Source organism: Centruroides vittatus, unplaced genomic scaffold, assembly GCF_030686945.1.
Source record: "Centruroides vittatus isolate TY-2023 unplaced genomic scaffold, ASM3068694v2 contig_1259, whole genome shotgun sequence".
Classification (NCBI taxonomy): domain Eukaryota; kingdom Metazoa; phylum Arthropoda; class Arachnida; order Scorpiones; family Buthidae; genus Centruroides; species Centruroides vittatus.
Window position 1 is genome coordinate 121,476 of NW_027120807.1, and position 25,897 is coordinate 147,372.

The 25,897-nt window shown below is 31.2% G+C and overlaps 2 protein-coding genes across 3 annotated transcripts in view; one reads left to right on the top strand and one right to left on the bottom strand.

The window, feature by feature from the left end:
• Nucleotides 1–25,897, bottom strand: part of LOC136988624 (putative protein-lysine deacylase ABHD14B) — a 147,571-nt gene that overhangs the window by 111,916 nt on the left and 9,758 nt on the right. The gene's annotated exons all lie outside the window — the stretch shown is intronic.
• On the top strand, nt 36–24,580 carry LOC136988601 (serine/threonine-protein kinase Nek4-like). Of its 2 annotated transcripts, none has more exons than XM_067286507.1 (13): nt 36–129; nt 2,361–2,495; nt 3,744–4,010; nt 9,207–9,404; nt 11,738–11,845; nt 11,931–12,088; nt 15,239–16,070; nt 16,158–16,256; nt 17,728–17,780; nt 17,858–17,994; nt 22,308–22,356; nt 22,429–22,513; nt 24,480–24,580. In XM_067286507.1, the coding sequence occupies exons 2-13, from the start codon at nt 2,409–2,411 to the stop codon at nt 24,573–24,575; spliced, it is 2,169 nt and encodes a 722-aa protein (XP_067142608.1). In that variant the 5' UTR covers nt 36–129; nt 2,361–2,408; the 3' UTR covers nt 24,576–24,580. The 2 variants fall into 2 exon arrangements, with proteins under 2 accessions (XP_067142608.1, XP_067142616.1); XM_067286515.1 differs by having other exon boundaries at nt 112–129; nt 2,366–2,495.

Here is a 25,897-nt window from a genome sequence, read left to right on the forward strand (position 1 = left end):
TTCGTTTCCGTTTAGTGCCATCTGGCGGCTGGAATTGGTTTAAAGTGAACATGTGACTTTTTATCGTGTTAAAATTTTGAATTTATTGCGAATTATTGTTATTTATTATTATTTTTTAAATGTAATTTTGTAAGTTGTGTTCGTTTTTCTTTTAAATTCGCTTATTAAAATCAATAGAATATTATAATTTACGGGAATTGGAGATGTGAATATTTATTATTATTATATTTATTTTCGCGGTAAAATTTATTCGCGGTAATTGGGGTATTTAAAGAGGAGTGTGTGTGTGGAGTGATTGCGTGAGGAATGAGATGGAGGATTGTGGTGCGAAAGTGTATGTCGTACATAAGGTGAGGGAGTCTGTTTAACAGTGATTTGGAAGCATTGGGAGAATTAATGAGGAGAAATTACTGAAGAGAATATATTTTGGAAGAGTAGAAGGGGAAGTGAAGCAGAATACAATCAAGAAAATCATTGTTGGAGCACGTGGATGAACATTTGAAAGAGCAAAATATTATGAGCACGAGAGGTGCGAGAAAGTGTGCGAAGAGATGACACGAGTGTCTGGATGATGTACTACTGTAGTGTGATTCCTCTTGCTTGTTGTCCATTTCTTCTGAGAAATCGTGTGACGATATGTATGTATACCGGGGCTGTGGAAAGGCACGGACGGAGGGAGCGTGCGTCCGGGGTGTCGAGATAATGGGGTGCCAAAATTACAAAATTGGGAAACTAATGAATTTGTAGAAAACTGTCGTATACAAGTATGAAAAATTATATTATACTATGTACTTGTGCATTTTTCTATGAAATGTTTTTCAAAATTTCCTGAAATACACTATTAATTTGCAAATGCGCTCTACCTGCCACCTTGCAAACTGTCTTACTCGAACTACTACCTCGAGCAATAGATTTTTGCTACTTTTTGCAATGTAAATTTAGTGTTGTTATACATAAAAAATAAATTTTGTAAACACTATAAACAAATTTCCTTATATTTCATTAAAATGCCTTAGCCGTAATTAAAGTCTTTAAATTAAACCACAATAACATATTTTATTTAATAAAATAAATATGCATATAACAAAACCTATGATTTTTAAGTTTGTAACTGATTAATGAATGGCTTATGCAAAATGTGCCATATTTAAATTTGCTGTTGGTACCAATTGTTCTAGCCACAGCCCTGATGTATACTGTATACATGTTAGGCTCAAAGATAAAAAACAGTGAACAGAAAAAAATGATTAGAATAATTGTGACTTTACACAAATAGCCACAAGGAATTTTGCATCCTGGCTGATTATGAAGAGTCGTGATGCATTTTGGCATTTTAAAAATATGCCATAATGTAAAATTTGTGTTGGATGTCAGAACTATTGAAAAATAACCACAACGCATTCCAGCATTATCGACAAACCATGACATGTTGCAGAAACAGCATGCTCATGCAACAATCTGCCATCTTATTTATTAAAGAAGAGCAAAGTCAACTCAATCATTTGTCGGTGCTGATCTGACATCACATTAGCAAGCATATCTGAGCTTTATCAGTTGGACCCCAAATAAGATCTGTTTGAACAGTTCTGTGCTCACAATGAGTTTACAACTGCTGACAATGATAGTCTTAAATATAGTCTAGAAATAAGCAGGGCTTTGTAATCTAATTGTGAGAGATACTTCATCAATAGAAAGTACAAATGTTGTTCAAATAATATCAATTATAATTTTAAATGTTCTAAAGTTCCTGCAAAAATAATTCAGCTTGGTCATTGTTCTTGATAATTTTATATATTTAGACGTATCCTGAAGTACTACAGAATAAACAAGAAACAATTATGTGTTGTGGTTTGTTGATAATGCTGGAATGCATTATTGTCATAGTTTTAACAGTCCTTTTTATAACACGTGGCTCTTTATAAGCAGGCAGAATACAAAACATATTATATGTATATATAATTATATTATTATTATAAATATTAAATTATTATATACAGTATACATTAATTTGTATTGTTGATTATCCGTATTAATGCTAATCTCAGGTAGCTTCGTAATGAATATAACATGGGAAGCTGAAGCTATTCTAAAACAAGTTAAAACATTCATTTGTGGTAAAGCTAGTTGGCAACCTGAGATTAGCATTTAATACAGATTAGAATATGGAGCTAGAAACACATGAGATGATACCATTATATAGACATTTTTATGTATTGAATAATCTTGGATATTTAAAATTGAATGGGATCTTTTGATGCAGAATATATTTAAAACTTTCTTCTAAAGAATTCGAACTTAAATTTTCACTTTAATATTATAATTAAACTATAGATATTTTAATAGTTGTTATATTTGTTTAGTTTAGATATAGAAGTTTGAAATAATGTTACAAATAGAAATTGTTAAAGATGGAAAATTACACATTGGTGAAGGAAATTGGAAGAGGAAATTATGGAGAAGTTTGGTTAATAATTAATAAACGAAACCAAAAACAGGTATTTATATATTTTTTAATGTGATACTCAGATAGGCCTACTACGAATAGTATGAAATATTCTATTAAGAATAGTTAAGAATAATCCTGAATTGTTCTAATCAATGCTTCATATGAATGTAGGATTTATCAATTATTTCAAAAATAATTAATGAAGTTGTGGCATAATTATTTAATAGAAAACAGTGTGCAGTGTTGATACTTGAATATATCTTCTGAATCTGTTAAAATATCCTAAAAATCCTTTAAAATCTATCAAGAAATTTTTATGTAACAAATGTTACATTTACATAGATTTTTTTTATATCACATAATTATCTCAAACTACGAATTGGTAGAGATATTGTTTATTAAACTGTATTGGAGCATTAGAAAATCAAGATCATTTCAATAAAAAGACTAATTTTATTTGTGGGATGCATTTTGGTCTTTGCTACACCCTCTTCAGCCATTATTACATAAATACTGATACCTACAGTAATTGCATAAACTTATACTTAACATTTCAATTTTAACTTAATACATAAAAATTGCAAAAGAAAAAACAGTTAATGTTACCTTAGGTGCCAAGATGGCGACTCATCTCTGATTCCAGCAAGGAAACAGTGGGACGCACGTTCTAACCTAACCTAATAATTTATTATTAGCAACCAAATTATTAGAATAGGTTAGATTAGAACGTGCGTCCCGCTGTTTCCTTGCTGGAATCAGAGACGAACCGCCATCTTGTCACCAAGGGTAACATTAACCGAAAAAACAAATCTGCATTGTTTTAATTACTAAATGTTACATGGGCATACATTGCTAGCAGTGTGTGATGATCATCCATCCTGACATAGTTGAGGTGTCAGCCACCCATGGCCTCACAAATTTATCATCATACAGACATTTGATTGTAGACTTATTCGGAGCAACTTTTCCTTTGTCGTCATATCCTGCCACGAATTCATTTGGTTTTTTACATAGCTACAGCTTCAGATATACTGTTCTAAAATGACGACGCATTCCTCCAGTGTAAACATTATCGCTGTCTGGAATAGAGAAAGAGCATTAAATTACTAATCTGCTTGTAACTTTTTGAAGATCCTATAGATTTGATTAATAAATTTCAATTTTTTTCAGTTTCCAAAAATAAGGAATGTTACAATATTTTTAATAAAATGTTAAAAATCAATAATAATAATAATAATAATAATAATAATTTAAGTATTTTAAAAGTGATTATTTATAATATATGTTTATCTTTCAGTATGTCTTAAAGCAGATTAATATGAAAAATGCTAGTGAACAAGAACAAAGATCAGCTTACATTGAAGTGAAATTACTCTCTAGTTTAAAACATCCTAATATCGTTTCCTATTTTGATTCTTTTCACAATCCTAATGGGACATTAGATATTATTATGGGATATTGTGAGAAAGGTGATTTGTACACTTACATTAGAAGTCGTAAAGGAGTGTATTTTCAAGAAAAGCAGATTATTGAATGGTTTATACAGATCTGCATGGCCTTACAGGTAAGAAATTTGATATTGAATTCTTTTTTAACTAATCATACTTAATAATTTCAACAAACACACCAGAAGAGAACATTTAATTTAGAACTCATAAGCTTTATAATATTGAAATAAAATGAACGAAATTACTTCAGTTAAATGTGTGAGATAAGCCGGGGCTATAAGGGGTTACTCTAGTAACCACTTAATCGACACAGGTTGTTAGAACCCGACCTCGGAGTCGTTTGTATGGCTGAATTTCGAGAGGGGAAGTCGCGTGGGGTGAGTCGGTGGGCGTCGTTAGATAGAAAGGAGACAGGGTAAACAAATAAACAAAGCATTTATTAAAATCTAAGGTTAACAAGGTCTACAAGGCTATACTCGGTTAAATGCGATTAACAACTACAGGATTGATGCTAATGAAAGTCATTGTAATTTAACTAGATAAAGCAAATGTGCAAATAATTAGGATAAACAGTAACTTTTAATAGCAATTATTATTTATTAGGATTATGACATTGATTATAATTTATTGATGAAATAATTATTTGTCTAACAAGGAGATGGCCAGACAGATTCAAATGAAACTTGGCAAGCACATAGCCCTAAACACAAATAATACCTTGTCCAAATAATAGGACCCATTTCTCAAACATTTCCAAAAATTGGACCTCTGAAATTTGAGTGTTCAGCTTATAAGTCTGGAAGTTCTATCATAAGAATGGAAGTAGTCAAGTGGATAAGGTTCTAGATGCTGGACCTACATGATATGGGTTCAATCCTTTGTGAGTTTATTTATTTATTTTAATGTGTAACATAGTTATTTTATTATTTTAATGTATTACACTGGTCTACATCAAAATTGCCTTTTACATGAAAATGTACTTTAACTATAGTTTTCAATACAATGAATCTAATTATAGAACTTATAAGTGATAGTTAGCTTGTATTGTTCATTTATGCTACATAATTGTTTTTTATGGAGTGTGTTTTATCAAATTTCATTAATCATTCTAAAGTTCTAGTGCATGGATTTTATGTCGGTAAAGTTATTTAAAGCTACTTTCTGATGTCAAAAATGACAACTAATAGATTTTTAATTTTTTTAATTAATAGATTTTTTTATATATATGTTTAATTAAGTTGGGGAGGTTGCATATGGCAATAAAAATAAACAAATTTGCAAAATATTTACAAATATATGGATCGCTAGTATTAACCCTACTTTAGAGTTGTCTTATTCCAAGGGTTATATCTAAAAGTCCCGGGAAAGACAAAACCAGTTGTTCTCAAAGTCATTAAGTTGTAAGCAAAGCTGAGTCAGAGGTGTCACATTTCGCAGAAAGGCGAGACAAAGGACATTAAAGGGCTTTGAAAAGAAGGCATGGGAGTCTTTTAGAGGAGTCGTTCTTGATTTTTTTAAGCAACAGGAGATGTGAAAATTATGATGAGCTTGTAAACAATCATCTACAAAAGTATCGGCAGATGGGTTGCAATATGCCCCTTAACATTCACTTTCTTGTTCTCTCATCTTGATTTTTTTCTGCCAACTGCAGTGAAGTAAGCGACAAACATGGCGAATGATTCTACCAAGACATATCGACAATGGAAAAAAGATACCAGGGCCAGTGTGATGTGTCAATGTTAGCAGACTAATGCTGGAACTTGAAAAGAGATACCCCTTAAAGTGATTACAAAAGACAACTGAAAACGAAGAGAAATTCTCGATTAAAAAATGTTATAATATTATGGTATTATTTCTTAATTCTCAGTTTCATGTAAAAAGTTACAAAAACTAAATAAATTAATGTTTTTTTTTTTTTTAAATAAATATAGTTAAGGTTCTTTGACATTTTACTTAAATTTATAGTATTTCATATTTGTGATATTTTGAAACCAAGAGCTAATTCTAAAATTTTATTTGTATATTCGTATTCAGTGACCCCAAATTAGTATAAAAACATAGCATTTATTTAAAAGGCACTCAAAAAGTTCAATTTTGTAGACCAGTGTTATTAGCATTATTATTACTATTCATATTCCTCATGTAAGCTTCAGATATAGTGGTATTGTTTTATTTTAAGTGTAACAAACATAAGTGCATGAGGGAATTGTCCATAACAATAACAATTAAAAGAAAAATGCTTCAACTATGCTATCCTATTTTCATATTAGGGACTTGTCTTTTTCGTCGTGAGCAGTAACGTCTGAAGCTTATTTGCTTGTGTTGACAGAGTACGTAACCACAAGCTAAAATATCTGAAAATAAATATGAAGAAATAAAAATTTTGTTTAATGGCATAAAAGAGTTAAATCTATAGAAACTTTGTTTTCGCTAAACGGAAACGATATTACGATTTTTAATCTCATTTTATAAGCTCTAAATGTGAGGAATAAGAATAGTAAGATAGAATAATAATTTTAATGGTATGCTAAAATAAAGAAATAACTTTTTTATATATATATTTTTTAAACTGAATTTGCCTAGAATTGAGCCCATATCGAGTAATTCCAGCATCTACATCCTTATCCACTCAGTTACTGCCATTATTATGATACATAGAACTTCCAGACTTATAAGCTGAACACTCAATTTTCAGACCTCTTTTTCAGAAATGCTTGAGAAGTGGGTCCTATTATTTAGAGAAAGAACTATTTGTGTTTATGGCTACGTGCTTGCCAAGTTTTGTTCAAATCAGAGAGGACAATGTCTGGCTGTCTCCTTGTAAATTTAGATTCCGCATAATAAGTGTGATTGACTAATATTAATAATTTATTAATTAATTTGAAAATGAATTATCATTTTCAATTTAATTCATTGATACACATTGAAAATATAAATATAATGAAGAAAATTCAATAGATTATTTCCCAATATCTATGGTTATAGAAAAAAACAACACGCTAAACAATGATAAATGTTTATTTAAATGTTAAATTACAACTAGATATTATACTGGTCCTCGTAACAAAAGTTATGACTATAAACATACCAGCTATTGTATAAATAAATGACATAATTTAAAATTAACTATATACTACATAGTAAAAGTATCATTTCATCACCTTCGAATAATAATATTTTTGAAATGGTTTAGATAGTTTCAAATGACTAAATCAGTGGTTCCCAAAGTGGACACTACCACCTCAGGGGGTGATGAGTAAATTTAGGGGGCAAAAAGAAGCAAGTTTGTAGTATGGGGCACTGGAGGCAAGACCAAATGATGGCCATAAGTGAGGGTTTGGGTCACTGATATCCTTTCTCTTTCTTTAATTAAAATGGATAAAAAACACTGCATTTAATGGTTTCTAGATGTTGACAACGATGTACAGTAAAGACACAAAGTTGTCACATTTGTAGAAAAGCTTTTTTAAGGGCTTTTCCAAGCCCTTCTCACACAAAGGAAAATGGGTTAGGGTACAGTTGGGTGTAAGTTTATGGAACCAAGGGGTGGTGGCTCAAAAAAAGTTTAGGAATCACTAGACTAAATGATACAAAATATCATTGTTATGAATTGGTAAAGTGATTTCAAAAAGTAAACATAAACAAATAACATAAAAATTATATAAAATATTCAATATTTATGCATGTAAGTGTGAGATCCCAGATAGTCTGAATCTCTCCTTAAACATACAAAAAATTTGATTCATTTAAGACAATATTTTGTTATAAAAAATGTATGAAATAGATCTGTCGAAAAGAATGAAATAAATAATACAGTTGGCCCCATGAGGTCATGAGTTGTTGCAAATTAACGGGTTGGAATGTTTAGAATGTCGATAGGAAAGATCGAGCTTTGACTCCAACGCTCATAGACATGACAAAATTTAGAAACAAATGAGAAAATGTAAAATTCCTTTAAAAGAAAAACTATTGTGTTGTAAGTTATAAAAAATTCTTAGATGTCAGAAAAGAAAATATCATCGCGTGAGATACAAGTGAAAGTTTCAAAGTTCGACCAACATTTGCAGACAAAGTCGAACAGAGGTGTCAAATTGATTAATGTAGAGTGAACTTTTCCATTCCCAAGCTGGCTGTCTAATTTCACCTGGAAACAGGAAAGAAACTATCAGAAAGTGGAAAGAGAAATTCAGGACCAATCAAATTCAAAATTTCAGGGAGAAATCCTTTATAAACCCCAAGATTCAAGGAGAAGGATGGTCACTTCTCTCTCTTTTAACCTATTTGTTCTCTGTGTCGGTTTCCTTGTCATCTTGGACTTCATCTTCATCGCTTCACCTACGTGCTGCCACTCTATGCCAACTTTCAGCCACTTTGTCCTGGGGCTGCCAATTGCCATCGAGACTCTCACCGATCGCCATCAGGTCATATGGATAAAAGACTGTGATCGTAGACTGAACTTTCTACGTATTCGTTCAAGAGAAGAAATCCTTGATTGGAATTATGTAAGCATTGTCTTTCCAAATAAATAGCTTGTGTTGTAAAGGTGACTGTCTCAGTGTCGACATTACTTTTGCAGCCTTCGTTCATCTTGACAAGAAGAGGGATTAACCTCTCTCTTTTCTATATCAGCAAATCTCACATAAGTGATAATGTGAAATTCATTATTGGGTTATAACCTGGCTAATTAAATATATAAACATTATGCAATTTGGAAGTGTTTTTGATATTGTTTATAGTAACATACAGTACAGTAAAAGTTTCTATATATGTAGTAAGCAATTTCTTGATATAATCATTAGCCAAATGATCCGCTGGATTATCTATTGGGCAATATTAAGGCTAATAACTAGATACAAATCAATTTGGCTAGAGGTTAAGTCCCAGTCAATGCTGTAAGTGACCAATATGGTTATTTCTAAATTAATTAATAGTTCTGAAAGTGGAGATTGGATTGAGGTCTGGGTAGCGTAACTGACAATGCAACTGCACAGTAAGCAGGAGCCGTAGGTTCGAGTCCAGCTCCAGGCCAATTCTTTTCTTCTAGAGTATTTTAAATCTAATTTAATTTAACTCTAATTATTAAATCTATGGAGAGATAGCAACTTAACTGCCTATTTATTGCCAAATTAATTTGTATCTAGTTATTAGCCTTAATATATCCCAATAGAATATCTGGCATATCATTTGCGCGCTATGTATTAATAAATTTTAATTTTATTTCATGAATGTTTTTAATTCTTATGAATAATTACTTTAAAAATTTGAATATATATATACATATAAATGTATTTATATTAAAAATTTTTTTCTAGTATTTACACGAAAGAAATATTCTTCATCGAGACTTGAAAACTAAAAATATTTTTTTGACCAAAAGTAAAATAATCAAAGTTGGTGATCTCGGTATAGCACGTATTTTGGATGGCACTTTTGATTTGGCAACAACTCTAATTGGCACTCCTTATTATATGAGTCCAGAACTCTTTTCAAATCAGCCATATAATCATAAGGTACGTAATATTAAAATATATATAGAAAATGAAAATAGTTAACATTCTATTCTTATTTTTATGGTAAATACATATAAAAAGAAATCTTTTTGATGAAAAAGTTTTGGTTAATTCATTTGAAAAAATTTATTTCGGCTATAGTAAATATTCAGAATGTATTATCTACGGGGTGTAACGAAACTCCGTGCCAATACTTCAGGGATAGATTCTATGATAAAAAATAAGCTTTAAGATCTTTTGTAATGTTTTTCAAAACCTACTTCACTTTTGAGATATGGCCCGCTAGAAAAAGGTACTTTTCAAATTCCTTGACCTTGCCAAAGTACTATACTACAATTGTCAACTTTTAAAAGTAATTTTGTACTTCTTTTATGCTTCTGTCAACAGATTGAGGTAACTAAATGTTGCACAAGTAGGCCCTGTTGTAATAAATGTAAACAAAACCTTATCCACTTTAAGGTTTTGCAGTATCAATCTGCTTTACCATAAAAAAGAATAGTTGGAAAGCAAGAGTTTTTTTAATATAAATTTACTTACAAACATACGTCAAACGAAACCCGATATAAGTAAATATACCAACAACTGCCGTAAATTATTGGGCTAAATTTTGGATAAATGATTATAGATTAGATATAAGTTTGGCACTAAAGTTAGGCATTAGGTGTCATCTCTTATTAAAATTAATAATTAGGTCCGGGTAGCGTAACTGGAAACACGTCCGCACGGTAAGCGGGTGTTGCGGGTTCGAGTCCCGCTTCGGGCAGATTCTTTTCTTCCGGTTTAATCTAAATTAATTAATTAAATATTATAATTATTAATTTTAATAAGAGATGGTGCCTAACACCTAACTCTAGTGCCAGATTTATTTCTAATCTATAATCATTTATCCAAAATTTAGCCCGATCATTTACGGCAGTTGTAGGTGTATTTGCTTATGATATCTGGTTTCGTTTGATGTGTATATTTGTTTATAGAGTATTTTAAGTTTAATTTTAACCCTTGAATCTATCCCTAAAATATTGGCACAGAGTTTTATCACACCTTTTATATTAGGTTTAAGATGAACTTTATAAGCCTTATTATTATTATTATTAACCTAACTTTATTATTTAACATGTAATGAAAATGTTAAACAATTGTAAGATGTAATACATTTGAAAAATGTTAAACTATAACTAAAAATAACCGTAGAATTCATTAATATTATTTTATATGTAATATCTTTACCTGAAAATATCTTAAGAAAGTTGCAGCATCCAAGAAGTTCTTGCTTATCATTTAAAAGATTTGTCAGAGTTTCTAATTTAAAATTTGCATATATTACAATAAAGCATTGTTTATTTTAGAAAATTTTACAGTAGAGCATCGATTATCCGACTCAATTGGGGACTGGGGTTGGTCAGATAACCGAAAAGTATGAAAAAATACATTATTAGTATAGTATATTAGTATATCCCATGTAATTAGTATATTAGTATATCGCTATTAACCTACTTCGCGTTGAATTTTCATCCATGTTAAGCCTAACAAAATTTTTTTTTAAAATAATAATCGTCGTTATTGTATTGTTAAAAATTATTTCTTTATTTTGCAAAAGTAAAGAAAAAAATAGAAAATTAAGCCTGGTTTAAATACCGGCCTACCTTTCATGGTCAAGCCATGTTGCCAGCTAAAACACACAAAAATTTAACAAAAATAATATTAAAGCAGCCAAGACGTAGCCAAATACTGTAGCACCAAATCGCTAGCGGACATTTGAATTTGCCGACTAGAACGCGGTCGGCTAACCGACGCGACGGTTGATCGGGGGTCGGATAATCGACGCTCTACTGCATTCATTTTGCTAAATATTTGTAAAATTTGTTATTGGATTGCAACGACTTTTTCTTAAAAACAAAATGAATAAAAATAAATAAAATTTCTAAAGTTTATTTTTGTGAAATTATATATATTTGAGAATTTAGATTTCATAGTGTATAATAATTTTACGATTGCTAATATAATTTGTATGTTAAATTAATTTTCAAATATTTATTTTGTACTAATTTCATATTAAATTAATAAATTTTTTATTTAAAAAAATTAAATAAAATGGAAATTATAGAAATTAAAAACAGAATATTTATTACTATTATAATTATTATATTTTTGTTGTTTATAACAGTATTTTTATTATTTCTTTTTAATATCAAAATTTAACTACTGTTAATATTTTTAATGTAATTAATTAAGCAGAGTATTTAATTACAAGATAATACACGACATATATTAAATAAAAAAGGCTACTTCTGAATAAATCTAATCAGAATTATTTATGTGAAACATTTTTGTAGTCGGACATTTGGGCTCTCGGTTGCTGTTTATACGAAATGTCTAATCTTCGGCATGCTTTCAATGCTTGGGATTTGACTTCTCTGATGTACAAAATAGTCCAAGGACAGGTAAAAATATTCTAATTCTATTCAGTTTTCCTAATATAAAAATTTGTAATTATATAAAAGTCACAAAAACTTTATTTTGTTGTAGTTTCCACCTATGCCAAAACATTACAGTACCGAACTAACTAATTTAATTTCTTCGATGCTTAATTACGATCCTAATACTCGTCCGTCGGTGAAATCAATATTACAAAATGAATATATGCATAAACATATTAAAAATTTTCTTCAGGAGACAAGTAATTGGTAAAGTAAATAATTTTTTATTATTTGAGTATTTAATTAATTAAATCAAGAAAATAGCAAAGTCAAGGCCGAACTTTTAAACGCGAAAACACGTACGTCGGACTTTCAGCGCCACTTTCCCGTAAGCCTAGAAGTTTGGCAATGGTGTTCGGAAAGTCAGTGGAATCATGCTCGACATTCCAAACGCCATTGTCAAACTTCTAGGCTTACGGGAAAGTTGCACCGAACGTCCAACGTACATGTTTTCGTGTTTAAAACTTCGGCCTCAACCTCGCTAATAGCATTATTGGTCACTTAATTTCATTTCTGTTACTAATTTGCTATCCAAAAGAAAATAAAATAAAAGAAACAAAAGCGCATGCTAGTTATAAGTTGGCATGCACTTTTTTCTGCTCTTTAAAAAATAACAGATCTTGTAAAAAAAAATTTCAGTGTGTTACTCAATATATTTCAAAGTTTGAATTAATTTTGTTATTTAAATTTAGTTCAAATATGCCTTCAGGAAACTAAGTATCATTTTAATTTTAAAAATTAATTTTTGAATTGTTTTTAAGCGTGTTTAAAATTATTATTTATACTACTATTAATTAACAAGTTGGACCTCGGACAGGATAATGGATATGTTGATTGCAGTCTTATTAATATAAAAATCGTTAAATATAAAATATTTAAGTTGGCTATTTAATATCAAAGTCTAGAAAGAAATACTTATCAGCAACATAGCAAAATAATTGTAATATTGGGACCTTGAATAAGTTCTCGCTGTTTTTTCGTAAAAATTAATGCTTTATTTAAAAAAAGTTATACAAAACATGTTACTGAAAGTATTGTCCATCACTAGCCACTACTTTCTCCCATCGTTCTGGCAGCATTTGAATTCCACGTCGGAAAAATGATACGTCTTTTGAGGCTATCCAAGAATCAACCCAATTTTTGGCATCTTCATAAGAATGGAAGTGCTGCTCAGCCAGGCCATGTGTCATCGATCGGAACAAGTGATAATCGGAAGGGGCAATGTCTGGTGAATACGGCGGGTGGGGTAGGACTTCCCATTTAAGTGTTTCCAAGTAGGTTTTCACCGGTTGTGCAATATGTGGCCGAGCATTGTCATGTTGCAAAATCACTTTGTCATGTCTCTGCTCGTACAATGGCCGTTTTTCTTTTAATGCTTGGCTCAAACACATCAATTGTAGTCGATAGCGATCTCCTGTGATGGTTTCATTCGGTTTGAGCAGCTCATAATAAACTACACCTAGCTGATCCCACCAAATGCAGAGCAGAAGCTTTGAGCCATGGATATTCGGCTTTGCCGATGATGTTGATGCATGGCCAGGCTTACCCCATGATTTTCTACGCTTAGGATTATCGTAGTGAATCCACTTTTCATCCCCAGTCATGATACGATGCAGAAAACCTTTCCTTTTCTGCTGTTGAAGCAGCTGTTCACATGTGAAAAGACGCCGTTCGACGTCTCTCGGCTTCAACTCGTACGGCACCCAATGTCCTTGCTTTTGAATCATTCCTAATCCTTTCAAACGTTTTGAAACTGTTGTATGATCAACTCCTAATGATTCTGCAAGTTCAGCTAGCGTCTGACATGAGTCTTCATGAAGTAATGCCTCCAATTCCTCGTCTTCAAACTTTTTCGGTGTGCCAGAACGTTTTTTATCTTCAATGTCAAAATCATTATTTTTGAAGCGTCTAAACCAATCTCTGCATGTTGTTTCCGACAGAGCATGGTCACCGTAAGTCTCAACAAGAATTCTGTATGCTTCAGCTGCAGATTTTTTTTGAATAAAATAGTGCAATAAAATTCCCCGCAAATACTCTTTTTTTGGCACAAAATGCGACATTTTTAACACCACGAGAAAAAAAGTTGTTAACACTTCGGCGAAATGACATATACTGATTTTCAAGGTCGCTTATTGTACTTCCTTACAGATGCGTCACCATCTAAAAATACACGCACACAGTTCTAGTAACGCCCCCTGCTGTAAAACAGCGAGAACTTATTCAAGGTCCCAATATCTTACATAGCAAGTTTTTAAAGATTTTTGAGAAAGAAGATATGAACATTAAGCTGCCTACATATGTATCAGTATACCTGACAGATATACCTGAACATATGGATGAAGACCTGTCAGTTTTTTTATCTATATGTTATATCATATACCAGACATTGGACACTGGTATACTGGTGTACAGTAATACCTCGACTTATGCTACCCCGACTTACGCAAATCCGGGGTTACGCAATTTTTAAATTTTGTCGATTCATCTTTTGTCTGAGTGCCATGCAACTCTTGATTACTCACTCCCCCCCACACTATCGTTCAGCTTACATGTTCGGACGTGTCACGCGGAATCGACACATAGCTACAATTTATTTTGTGTTATTTATTTCTGTGTTTATTATATCTACGGAGTCTTGAGAGACTCTACTATGTCAACCAAACAAAGTAGAATTGATTCTTTTGTATCAAACGAGAAAAGAAAAACTTTATCTTTGGAATGTAAAGTTAACATTATTAAAGACTTTGATACAAAAATGAAAAGGGGTTGCAAATTTTAGAAAATATAGACTCCAGCGAAGAGCGCATTTCTTCTACAAAATGAGAAATAAAAAAATTATTAGCATGCTATGAGGAGATTTTGCGGGAGAAAAAAAATCTTTGAGCCGTCAGACGAATTTGTTAGATTCTATGAAGCCTTCTACTCAAAATAACTTCTGTTTACGATTTTAATAATATAATTTGTTATCTATATGTATTATCTAAGATTTTATTAAACATTTTTTTCTAAATTATTGTCTTGTTTAGTCTCCAGCCCCAATTAAAAATAATTTGTATGTATTTATATGCGAAATTTTACCCCGACTTATGCGAATTGGACTTACGCGGTTATCGCTAGGTCCCACCTATCACGTAAGTTTGAGGTATTACTGTATATGTAGCCAGCTTTAAATGGAGATGTTGATGACTATTTATTACAGATGATGACATCTTTCTCTATTAATAACTGAATGTTTAAATAAGCCAAACAACTATCTGCTATACAATTGAGTGATATACTGTAATAGTTACTTCATGAATTTTTTTATATTAGAAGAATGCAAATATTAAGATTAAACCAGGTTTTATTTTATTTCAGCAGTAATAGAATGAAAATAAAACAGTCGCTGCCGACACAGCATAAATGCAAAATTGATAACAATATTAAGGAAGAAAGTAATTCTGTAGTAGAAGCTATTGCAACAACATCCGAAATAAACAAAGCTAAAGCACACATAGAAAATAAGATTTCATATCCAGCATATAGTAAGAAAATTTTGCTTAACGAGGAAAATTCTAATAATGAAGTTTTCAAATTTTCAAAAAGTTCGGTTAGAAATTTAGAATTTGAGCCTAGTCGTATGAATGACAAATTGAATCGTGTAAAAAATTTAAACGAGAAAGATCGTAAGGATTTGTTAGAAATGAATACAAGAGAAAATAATAAAGACGAAGAGATTGATAAAAGTAATAATTCAAATGAAGCTAATAATATTTTAAATAAATCTACAGATTTTAACTTTCCTGGATCCTCGCGTGAAGTTATTAATGAAGGTAATCACGTTCGGTGCAAAAATTTAATTAGTAAATTTCAAGTAAAATCAAATTCAGATGAGTCCAGTACAGTACAAAAATGTAGCAATAATATATCATTTAAAAAAAAGAAAAACTTTGAGTTTGACGAATTAGAATCTCCGAGGAGGAGGAGGAGGAGAAGAAGAAAATTATTAAGAGAAACCGAAGAGAGGCATTGCGAAGTTTTAGAAGAACTTCGTCCCCTTCCATTGCCACCCCGGAAACCCATCAGTTTATTAACTAATCACGATATAACTGCATCATCAGAAACCGAACAAAAATCATTTGATTGCTTTACTGACAGCAATAAAAAAATTGATTCGTCAAGCACTTGCGCATCTAAAAATTTGTATTCTGTAAGTTTTTAATGTAAATATTTTAATACGTTGAGATTTCTGAACACAAATAAAATTAAATAATATATTTTATTATATTCAAAATAGATCTCAAAGCCAAATTCGGAAGCGAGACGTAGGAGGAGAGAAAAACTTCATTTGCCAAAAGAAAAACAGAAGTTTTCGTTGGAATCGGATGTTTCTTCTGTATGGTTATATTTATTTTTTTCATACACAACAAATATCTAATTGATATAGTTCACTTGTGTTTCCATGAAAGAACATTACTTTAATACAGTGATGAGTCTTAAACCATTATACATAACAATGATAGAATGATGATAGAATATACAAATTGTCATTATGATTACGTCATTTGTCTTACTACTATAAAATTAGTTTTGAAAATTTATACATTCCAGTATATTATAACAAACTAACTACAAAAATATATAATAATCAGTTTCACAAATGGAGTTTTAAAATAAATTTACTCACAAACAAAAACACTTACACTAGCATACCTCAAATTAATACAGTTTTACTAAAGTTTTCATCTGTTCATAACAGACATCTTCAGGTATATATTAAAGAGTAAAGAGCTATTATCATACTCAACAGTAGATGCAAAGGCAACTGTAGCAATTAATTCACTCATTTAAAAATGAATGACAGGAAAAAACAATGTTAAAAATGTAATTTGTTCTACAATGTAGCTACCACATAATTAATAATGGACTGCAAAAGCAAGTGACTGTTGAGCGGAATGACATAAAAATATTTGCAACCTGTACGAGATAAGCTGTCAAATATCACAATAAATGAATTTCTTTCTTCAATGTAATAAATATTTTAATAAAAATTGGATAGTTTTGATGATAATATTAAAAGATTATTTAGCAGCAGTAAAGTACCCCAATTTTAATCCGGCAATCATTTGGTTTCATTATAAGATATCTGGCTTTGAGATGTTTGTGTGTGTATATATACATCATGCCAGGGTAAAGCGATAGCCAACTGAGCACCGTAGTGGGTGATTATAGGCCGTGAGTGCCGAGTTATTCCCGCTCGGTGCCATAAGTAAGAGAAGACGGTTAAATCTAAATTAAATATGTCTGAAGTGAGGGATTGGATGGAGGTCCGGGTAGCATAACTAACAATGCATCGATGCACAGCAGTTACGGGTTGGAGTCCCGCTCCAATTCTTTTCTTCCAGAATATTCTAAATTATTTAATAAATATTAATTTAATTATTAATGGTAGTGGTATAGTAGCTCGATTTAAATTCGGCAATCATTTGGTGACATTATCGACATTTATTATCCATCTAATTTCAAATTAATTCTCTTAAAATCTTAATTGAGCCATTCACAGGCCAAATCGATTAACTCCGTTTGTAAATCCTTAATATAATCATTATTATTTTTACATTTTATGCGTAAATAATTTTACATATCATTATATTAAAGCGTAGCTTTAATGTAACGATATATAAAAATACATTCTACAATGTTTATTTAAATTTAAAGTTCAAATGGAATTTTTAAAAATAATTGATGTTATCAATTTTTATACTTTTTGTTTTGTGGAGTTAATTGATTTGGCAAGTGAGTGGCTCAATTATGAAATACATTATAAAATAATAATAGTAATGCTGTTTACAAATTGTTTTTATAAGGCTAATGAAGAACATAACATTTCGGGAGAAAATGAAAGTAAAGAAGAAAAAAGGTAAAATATAAGATTTTTAATTTGATTTAATTTTTTCAAAATGGAAAATCTCGAATGAAGAATAATTATCATTTTAGTGATGTGGAAATTCAGGAATTTATCGGATTGTTAAATAATACTTTACAGTTAAGCAATCAAAGAAAACAAAATTCTTCCGACTATGCCAAAAACATTTTAATTGATCCTTCTGCTGAAAAACATTCGATTGACAGAAGTAAGTATTAAAGTAATTTTGAAATTATAATCTAATTAGTTAATTTAATAATGGTATGCGACGACTGGGCAGCCAATGCAGTCGTGGCGTTGGCCCACCACTGTGGGGAATGTGGATTTGAATCTGGATGGATGGCCTTGGGAATTTTTCTTGGACTACATTTTGAGGAATTCTGCTTTACTCTCTAAAAAACCTCGTCATAGGATACATCAGAACCCATTCCTCACACCCGTTGTTTGCGTATAAACATTGTTGCCATTTATATTGTTTTTGGTTGGTATAAAACTGCTGGATTTTATCGGGCTAAGATGTGGCTACTATTAACAATTAATCCAGCAGTTCGTTTGGTAAATAATCAGGTTATTGGTAGTTTATACTTGAGGAATATAATTATTGAAATTAGTAAATTAATATGGAATAATAAATTAAAAAGTTTGTTTAATTAATTCTATTTATGATAGATTCTAAGAAATCTTCAAATGCTAGATTTTACTAAAACACCTGAACGCTGTCTTCTTTACCAAGAACAGCTTGAATTTCTCTCAGATAAGTGTATGCAATTTGAATCCATCACTGTGCACTCCCTTCCCAATTTACATTTAGTTTTTATTGATTGTGAGAATCTGAAGAGGAGGGGCAAGTAAGCTAATTAAATCATTTAATTAATTAAAATAATATTCCAATCCGATTCTAACCTCCCCTCCCCGGGAAAAGGGATGACAAAGCAAAAAACCAAAACCCACACACATCCTGTTTCCTGTGATTGTTGTGTAAAGTACTGTTTTTAGTATCTTAGGAAACCGACACTAACTGCGGCCGGTAAAACTTCCGTTAACCTAGCGGGTACTTTACGCGGATTCGAGATTAGTTTGCCAGGCCTGGGCTTTTACGCGTGCACCAAAAAAATTAGTAAGAATCACAACAAATATCAAGTCAAAGTTTCAAATATATTTAATTAGTAAATAGAATTTACTATGTACAATTGTCTATAATCCAAAACAAAATTTAACGAAAAATCACCAAGTCAACCCGACAATAAAACTCAGCTACTTAGCTTAACTTAATCTTAATTCCCCTTTGAAAATTCGACAAAACAAATACTTAGGAACTATGAACAGAATCTCTTACAAACTAAACATCTATCCGTCACCTCACTATACTAGGAACCTGTTTCCTCAATCTTTTCGCTATCGTCAACTTGTCCAATCGAATTCCTCTTTAACACCTTGGATCGCCTAATTCTCAATCGGGGCTTAGACCAGGAATCACCTCGCTCTGGAATTCACCTCCTCCTTCTTCGGTTAGCGCACTGGTTTTATGCTGTGAGGTGACGTCACAATTCAGCTGGGTTACTCCCCTTATTTACATACTTAGTTTTCTAACATTAAGTTTCTTTCTGGCAGCTTTAATTTTCCGACAAAAGCTTATAAACCGTTTACAAAGTATTTAGCACAATTTTCTGGGATGTTATGATGGTTTAGTAAGTATTTCTTTACTAGTGAGTGTGGGGATTCCCCCCTCCATTTTTTCTCTGCGGACTGTTTATTTCCGCTGGGCAGCGCAAGTGCGCGAGATTTTTTTTCCTATGGCGCTCGTTCCTTCGTGAGTTGGTTTATCTTCTTTTTTCATTACTAATAAGAGAGTGGTGGGGAACCTTTGTCCTAAATAAACATAAGACCAAACAAAATAGAATAAAACGAAAAATAATAATAAAAATAACGCTCGGACTCAGTTCCTTACAGTCGGGTAGATAAAACAGTTTGAATATCAACAATCGTTACTAAGGTCGCAAGACAAATCCTGACCTTAGTCACCTCCAGCTATTAATTCAGTTTATTTGACAGCTGTTATCAATTTTATGAGGTAGAATGAGTAACCATACCGGATAGAAAGAGGTCGTAAATTTGACAAAACGTTCGATTTTTGACAATTAATGTAAACAAACTCTAGACACAGAACGGGTTACCCCATACAAAGCACTAGTCAGTTCCCCCGAAAAGCGAGGATAAAAAGGGGTTGAACACAGTCCTCGGGGACGGACATCGACAGTGGACACAGGACCCATCCCACCATAATCCCCAATGCCACCTCCAGCCCGAAGACAGAGCTCTATGTGCCACCCCCTACTGACTGTCGATCCTGGAGCATTTCGCCAACATCCTATACAACTGTCTAAGAGGTATATTATACGTAGATTATAGAACTCTCTCTCTCAGTTAAGTAGTTCTTTAGTCTATAGGTTAGACTAATATTACTCCCGATACAAGTATTGTCTGCCAATACAAGTAGTTACCGTTTAAATTGTATCTTTATTTTTTTCTGTATTCTAGAATAATTGTAATAATATATGTGTTTGTTAAATATGTTGTTTTATGTTTAATGCATGTCATCCTTGAGTACGATCGACACCTTATCCCAACCTCACCAACCCTCCCCACTATACTAAGTTACTCTCCTACGGCCATACTGACAAGGAAGCCGATAAGCGGGGTCAAGCTCGCCGCTTAACCCCCTCGGTTCTCACATTGATCTAGCTTATAAAATATTCAATAGCTTTAATCTAAATAATTGCTATTAACCTCCTGGATCATTTCTCTACTGATCTAGTGATTTAAGAGGCTGACTATGGCAAAACATGAAGATATGCTATCAAACTTAAACAGTTTTGTGACAGACAAACTAAGCTAGATATTTTCACCATTCTCCCATATTATTTTTCAATATGCATTAAACTTATATACAGAAACCCTCATTAGTTCAGAACTCAAGGGAAGAAATAATCGCAACTTTGAATTATCAAGTTTCAAATTATCCGAAATTTACATATTTCTATATAATATGCCAAATGCTATGTAACTGATGTAATTTATTAAGCAAATGGAATATGGCTACATAATAAAAATATTATTATTACTATTAATTAATGAAAATAGCAAACTGCAGGTAAACAGCACATATCCAGTGAAAACTTCAAACTGCCAGATAGGTTTCGTAGAGGCTAAAGCAGATATCCTCGAAATGTAGTCCAAATTATTTTTAAAGTGGCCCAAAAAGTAATCAAGCTGACCAAATGTATTAGCGTAGAGCTCTACAAATATCTGAGTCTGCTACTCGCAGCTCCGCAATTCCAAAACCCAGCCTATATTTTATAAAATAAGAGAAAAAAAAAGGTATTCCACGAGTAAGGTGATACCCAAAAATGTGTTACTGTAAAAGCAAAGCCTTGTTGACTAGATTAGAGTTGTTAACTACGAAACACAATATAGTGCTTTGACGATCACTTGGCTATCTTCTCCCTTTTATTTAGTTGATACGTGCGTACATAACTCATTTTGGGCGTAATATGCCCCTCTTCAGTCAACTACGCACCTTGATATCTCAATATTGTGTTTCGTAGTTAACAAGAATCAAGCACGACACGGTTTCAAGTCATTAATTAATAGATTAGAGTTGTTCTTGATCTGTTGTCCTCTCATAGTATGGAGGCATCTCAATCTGAACAAACGAGTTAACACATACATATTGCAGTTTGTACAGAATTCTCACTTCAAATTTTGAAATAAGGAATTTGATTAGTTCTAAATATGGCTAACACGTAAATCTCTATATCCACAGCTGGGACAAAAGTACAGGTACGAACTAACGGGATTTTGAACTACCCAAGTTTGAATTAACGAGGATATCCTGTAATGTAGTTCTTAAACCACTTGTTTGTCGTATGTTTAATTATAATAATCAGATATTAATTCAGCAGTTTGCCCATTGAATGACTGGTGTAATTTACTATTTGATAAGTATTTATGGCTCTCTCAATAAATGTAATTTCTGTCACGTAAATTAGGCTTTTTTTTTAATAAGATTCCAATTATAGAATTTAGCATGTGATTTATCTTCAGTTATTTAAAACATTAATTGATGCTTTAATTTTCTAAGAGAAAATAATAATAGTTTAGTAGCTAAATGATGTGTTCCCATCTACCGAATAGCGAGGTTGAGGCCGAAGTTTTAAACACAAGAACGTGTACGTCGGGCGTTCGGCGCCGCTTTCCCGTAAGCCTAGAAGTTTGACAATGGCGTTTGGAAAGTCAGTGGAATCATGCTTGACATTCCAAACGCCATTGTCAAGCTTCTAGGCTTACAGGAAAGCGGCACCGAACGTCCGACGTACACGTTCTCATGTTTAAAACTTCGGCCTCAACCTCGCTAATATCAAGAAAGTTTTTGAAAATTTTGTATTAAATTACATTATTACAGATAATTAAATACAGTTTTTTTCAATAAGAATTAATTTCATTTATTTTTTCTTTATTTAGGTACATTGATTAAATCTCATATTATTCAGAGAATAGACTTATTGAAAAGGTATATTGCATTGTAAGGTTATTATATGTTATATATATTTGTTGTTGCTAATTTAATATATAAATATTTAAGGGATTGCATCAAAGCAGTGGGTGAAAATCGTTTAGATGAACTGATAAAAACTATAGAGCCTACTACAAATTTTGAAATTTTACAAGTAAGTCAATTTCTGTTACATATAGTCGAATAATTGTGTAAATTATTTAAAATGAAATAAATCTTATGGAATGACTTTTTTACTATATTAATTAGTTAAACTTAATGTCTATTGTAAAGAAGACAAAATAGAATTCTGCATAAATTTTGAGTAAATATATATGAAATTTTTCATAAATATTGTATAATTAATGTAAAATCCAACTTCAGTTTGATATCAAAGCAGAAAATCATAAATACACCTATCCCTCATTTTACACGTTTTCGCTTTTACACGGTTTAAAAAATAAACGTAGAAAATAAACTGGCTATGATCAAAAGGAACAATTTTTAACTCTAATCTACATCTATATTCCAATCAACCTTAATTATATGTTATAGTTGATATTTAGGATACTAGGTGACAGTTTTATTTCAATCCGTCAAATAGTAACCGATAAACCGATATAGGGTACTCCCCCATACGCATGAAGTTGCATTCATTGCACATAGTTTTAAACCAGAAAATTTTAATTTTTCATATTCATAAGTAACAAACGATTACATTATTTTTAATTACATTTTTTACATTACATTTTTATGAATCTTTCAGATTTTACTTTTTGTTCCTTTGTACTTCGTATTTAATTAATAAAAGAATATATTTTTTTGCCATTCAATATTTTTGTTTGATTTACGTACCTTTAAAAAATTGAAAAAAATTCATAATTAATAAACAACGAAATTATGCGTTTTTTGCATACTTTTCGATTTACACATTTTTCTCAGGAACCTATCTCCCGTGTAAATCGAGGGATAGGTGTATTTAAAATAAGTAACATTTTTTTCATTTTCCGGAGCATTTAAAAACGTCATCACGTATTGTATATTCTGATAGCAACTTCTAATTTGAGTTAAAATGTAGATTGATGATAAAGTTTAATTTCTTTGTTAGAAAAATTTATAATGAAATTATAAACTTAGTATTATTACATTAATATAATATTTTATCCAGAATTCTAATAATTAAACAAATACTGTGAATATTTATGCAGTCAAACCTCCATTTAATAGCGAGGTCAAGGCCGATGTTTTAAACGCAAAAATGTGTACGTCGGACGTTCGGCGCCACTTTCCCGTAAGCTTAGAAGTTCGACAATGCCGTTTGGAAAGTCGACGGAATCGTGTTCGACATTCCGTATGCCATTGTCGAACTTCTAAGCTTACGGGAAAGCGGCGCCAAACGTCCGACGTACACGTTTTTGCGTTTAAAACTTCGGCCTCGACCTCGCTAATATCACCATTTGTTTGTGGTCCTTCAACTTAGTGGTAAACAATAAGACTTTGAGAGTTTTAAATTGATGTGGTTTGCAAATGGCATTGCACATTTGGAAATTCTCAGATATCAAAATGTTTTCCATTTAATATTTATGGAAAACATTTTCCAATTGTCTGGAATGTGACATAGCATAATTCTTATTTTTGTACAAAAAGCTTAAAACATTAAACAATTTATTCCCTTGAGAATTAACTTAATTTATCTTAAAAAGTAAATTTTATTCTTAGCGCAACAACTATAAACAACAAAATTGAAAAGAATTATGCTATGTCGCATTCCGGACGACTGGAAAATTAAGTCGAGGAGTCGGTATCCTTCGGTGCTTTGATATAACGACATCCCGCGTAATCAAACACAGTATATTCATGCATAAATGCAAATGCATTTATTTTTATATTTTTTTTATACAACATATATATCTTCATTAGTCATTTCACTTAACAAGTCTCTGTTGATTAATTTAAATATATATTTAAATTTATAATTAATAGAAAGGCTTGGTCGATTCAATGTATTGATTTTCATATTTTGCCGAGCATACGTCGAAGAATCGATTTAATTTTTTGTAAATGAAATACATAATAATCATCAATAAATTTAAATTAAAATAATTTAAAAATTGTTGTTTGGAATATTTTTTTTTTATTAGGAAAAATTATTTGCCGTACTAAACGAGAAAGAATACGAATTTTCCGAGAAAATTTTACAACTGAAACTTTTTCAAGATTTGTTAAACAAAAACTAAAGAAAGGTATAATATATATATATTTTAATAAATTTTGTACTTGTAATAAGTGTATAATAATAAAAACTTATACCTTTTTGAAATCATTTTCATTACAAAGTATTATATAATTTATTTATTTCATAAGTAATGTTATAAAATTCTATTTCTGCAAAAGAAAAAAATTCTTTTAATTTTAACAATTTAATTGATCAAATTTACAATTACAAAAAGTCCCTTATTGTAATTACAATGATTACGATATCAAAATTGGCTCGTTTTATAAACCAACGCTCTGATCTGTTTTTCAATAGCTACTATTGAAAAAAATGAGATTGGAGCATCAGTTTACAAAACATACAGATACATCAGAAAGATTCCAAAATTTTAAAATGAACCATCTTTATTTTCCTTCAAAACAATGTACGAATTCCAATATGTGAGTATTGGTTATGTCTCTAGTCTTAATCTATATATATATAATCGAGATAGGTTGATAATAATAATAATAATAATAATAATAATCACAGAGCCCAAACGGTTAGGAGTTGAAAGTCGAAATTTGGTACACAGTTAGGGTACATCACAAGAACATACACTAAGAAGGGATTTTTTGAAATTCCCCCGTGGAGTGTTAAGAGAAAGCGAGGTGCAAGATTTATAGGTGCGGATGCGGTTTTTTGCGGAAAATCGAACATATTTTTAGACCCATCTAAAAATTCTCTAATTAGTCTGGAAACGGGGGACCTAATTCTTGCATTCTGCGAAAACGGGTAAGATTGGCTCTAACGTAATAATCTTAATCTTCGCTATCGTTACTTTTTGCCCGAGCAACGCCGGGCTTATCTGCTAGTATGTAATAATGGATTAAATGATAAAAATTTTTTGTGATTTCACATTTTAATAAAATTAATTTACAGAATAGTATAACGTAATTACGGGGCATTCTGGAAGAAGTCGGTAACTTTGAAATAAAATATTTGATTATATAATTTTAAAACTATCAAATTTAAATTGAAAAAGCGTGGGAAAATTACACACAAAATGTTTAAGGGTGTGTGTCAGTGAAATAACACAACAGAATTATAGTGTACCGAGCTTCCATATATTTTAAGTTGTTCGAATATTCTCTTCTAGGCATTCTAAAAGTTTCAAGGTAATGTGCTAAATACATTTTGGATTGAGTTTTGTGCTGGAAGTTGTGTGGTCAATTTGTACATAATGTTCCAGCTTCTGTGATATTTCTATGCATCGTGACTTAAAATTAAATTGCAGAGATTTTCTTAAGTTTTCTTCTTTTATATCAAATACAATAAAATTGATTTTAAATAGCTCCATCAGAT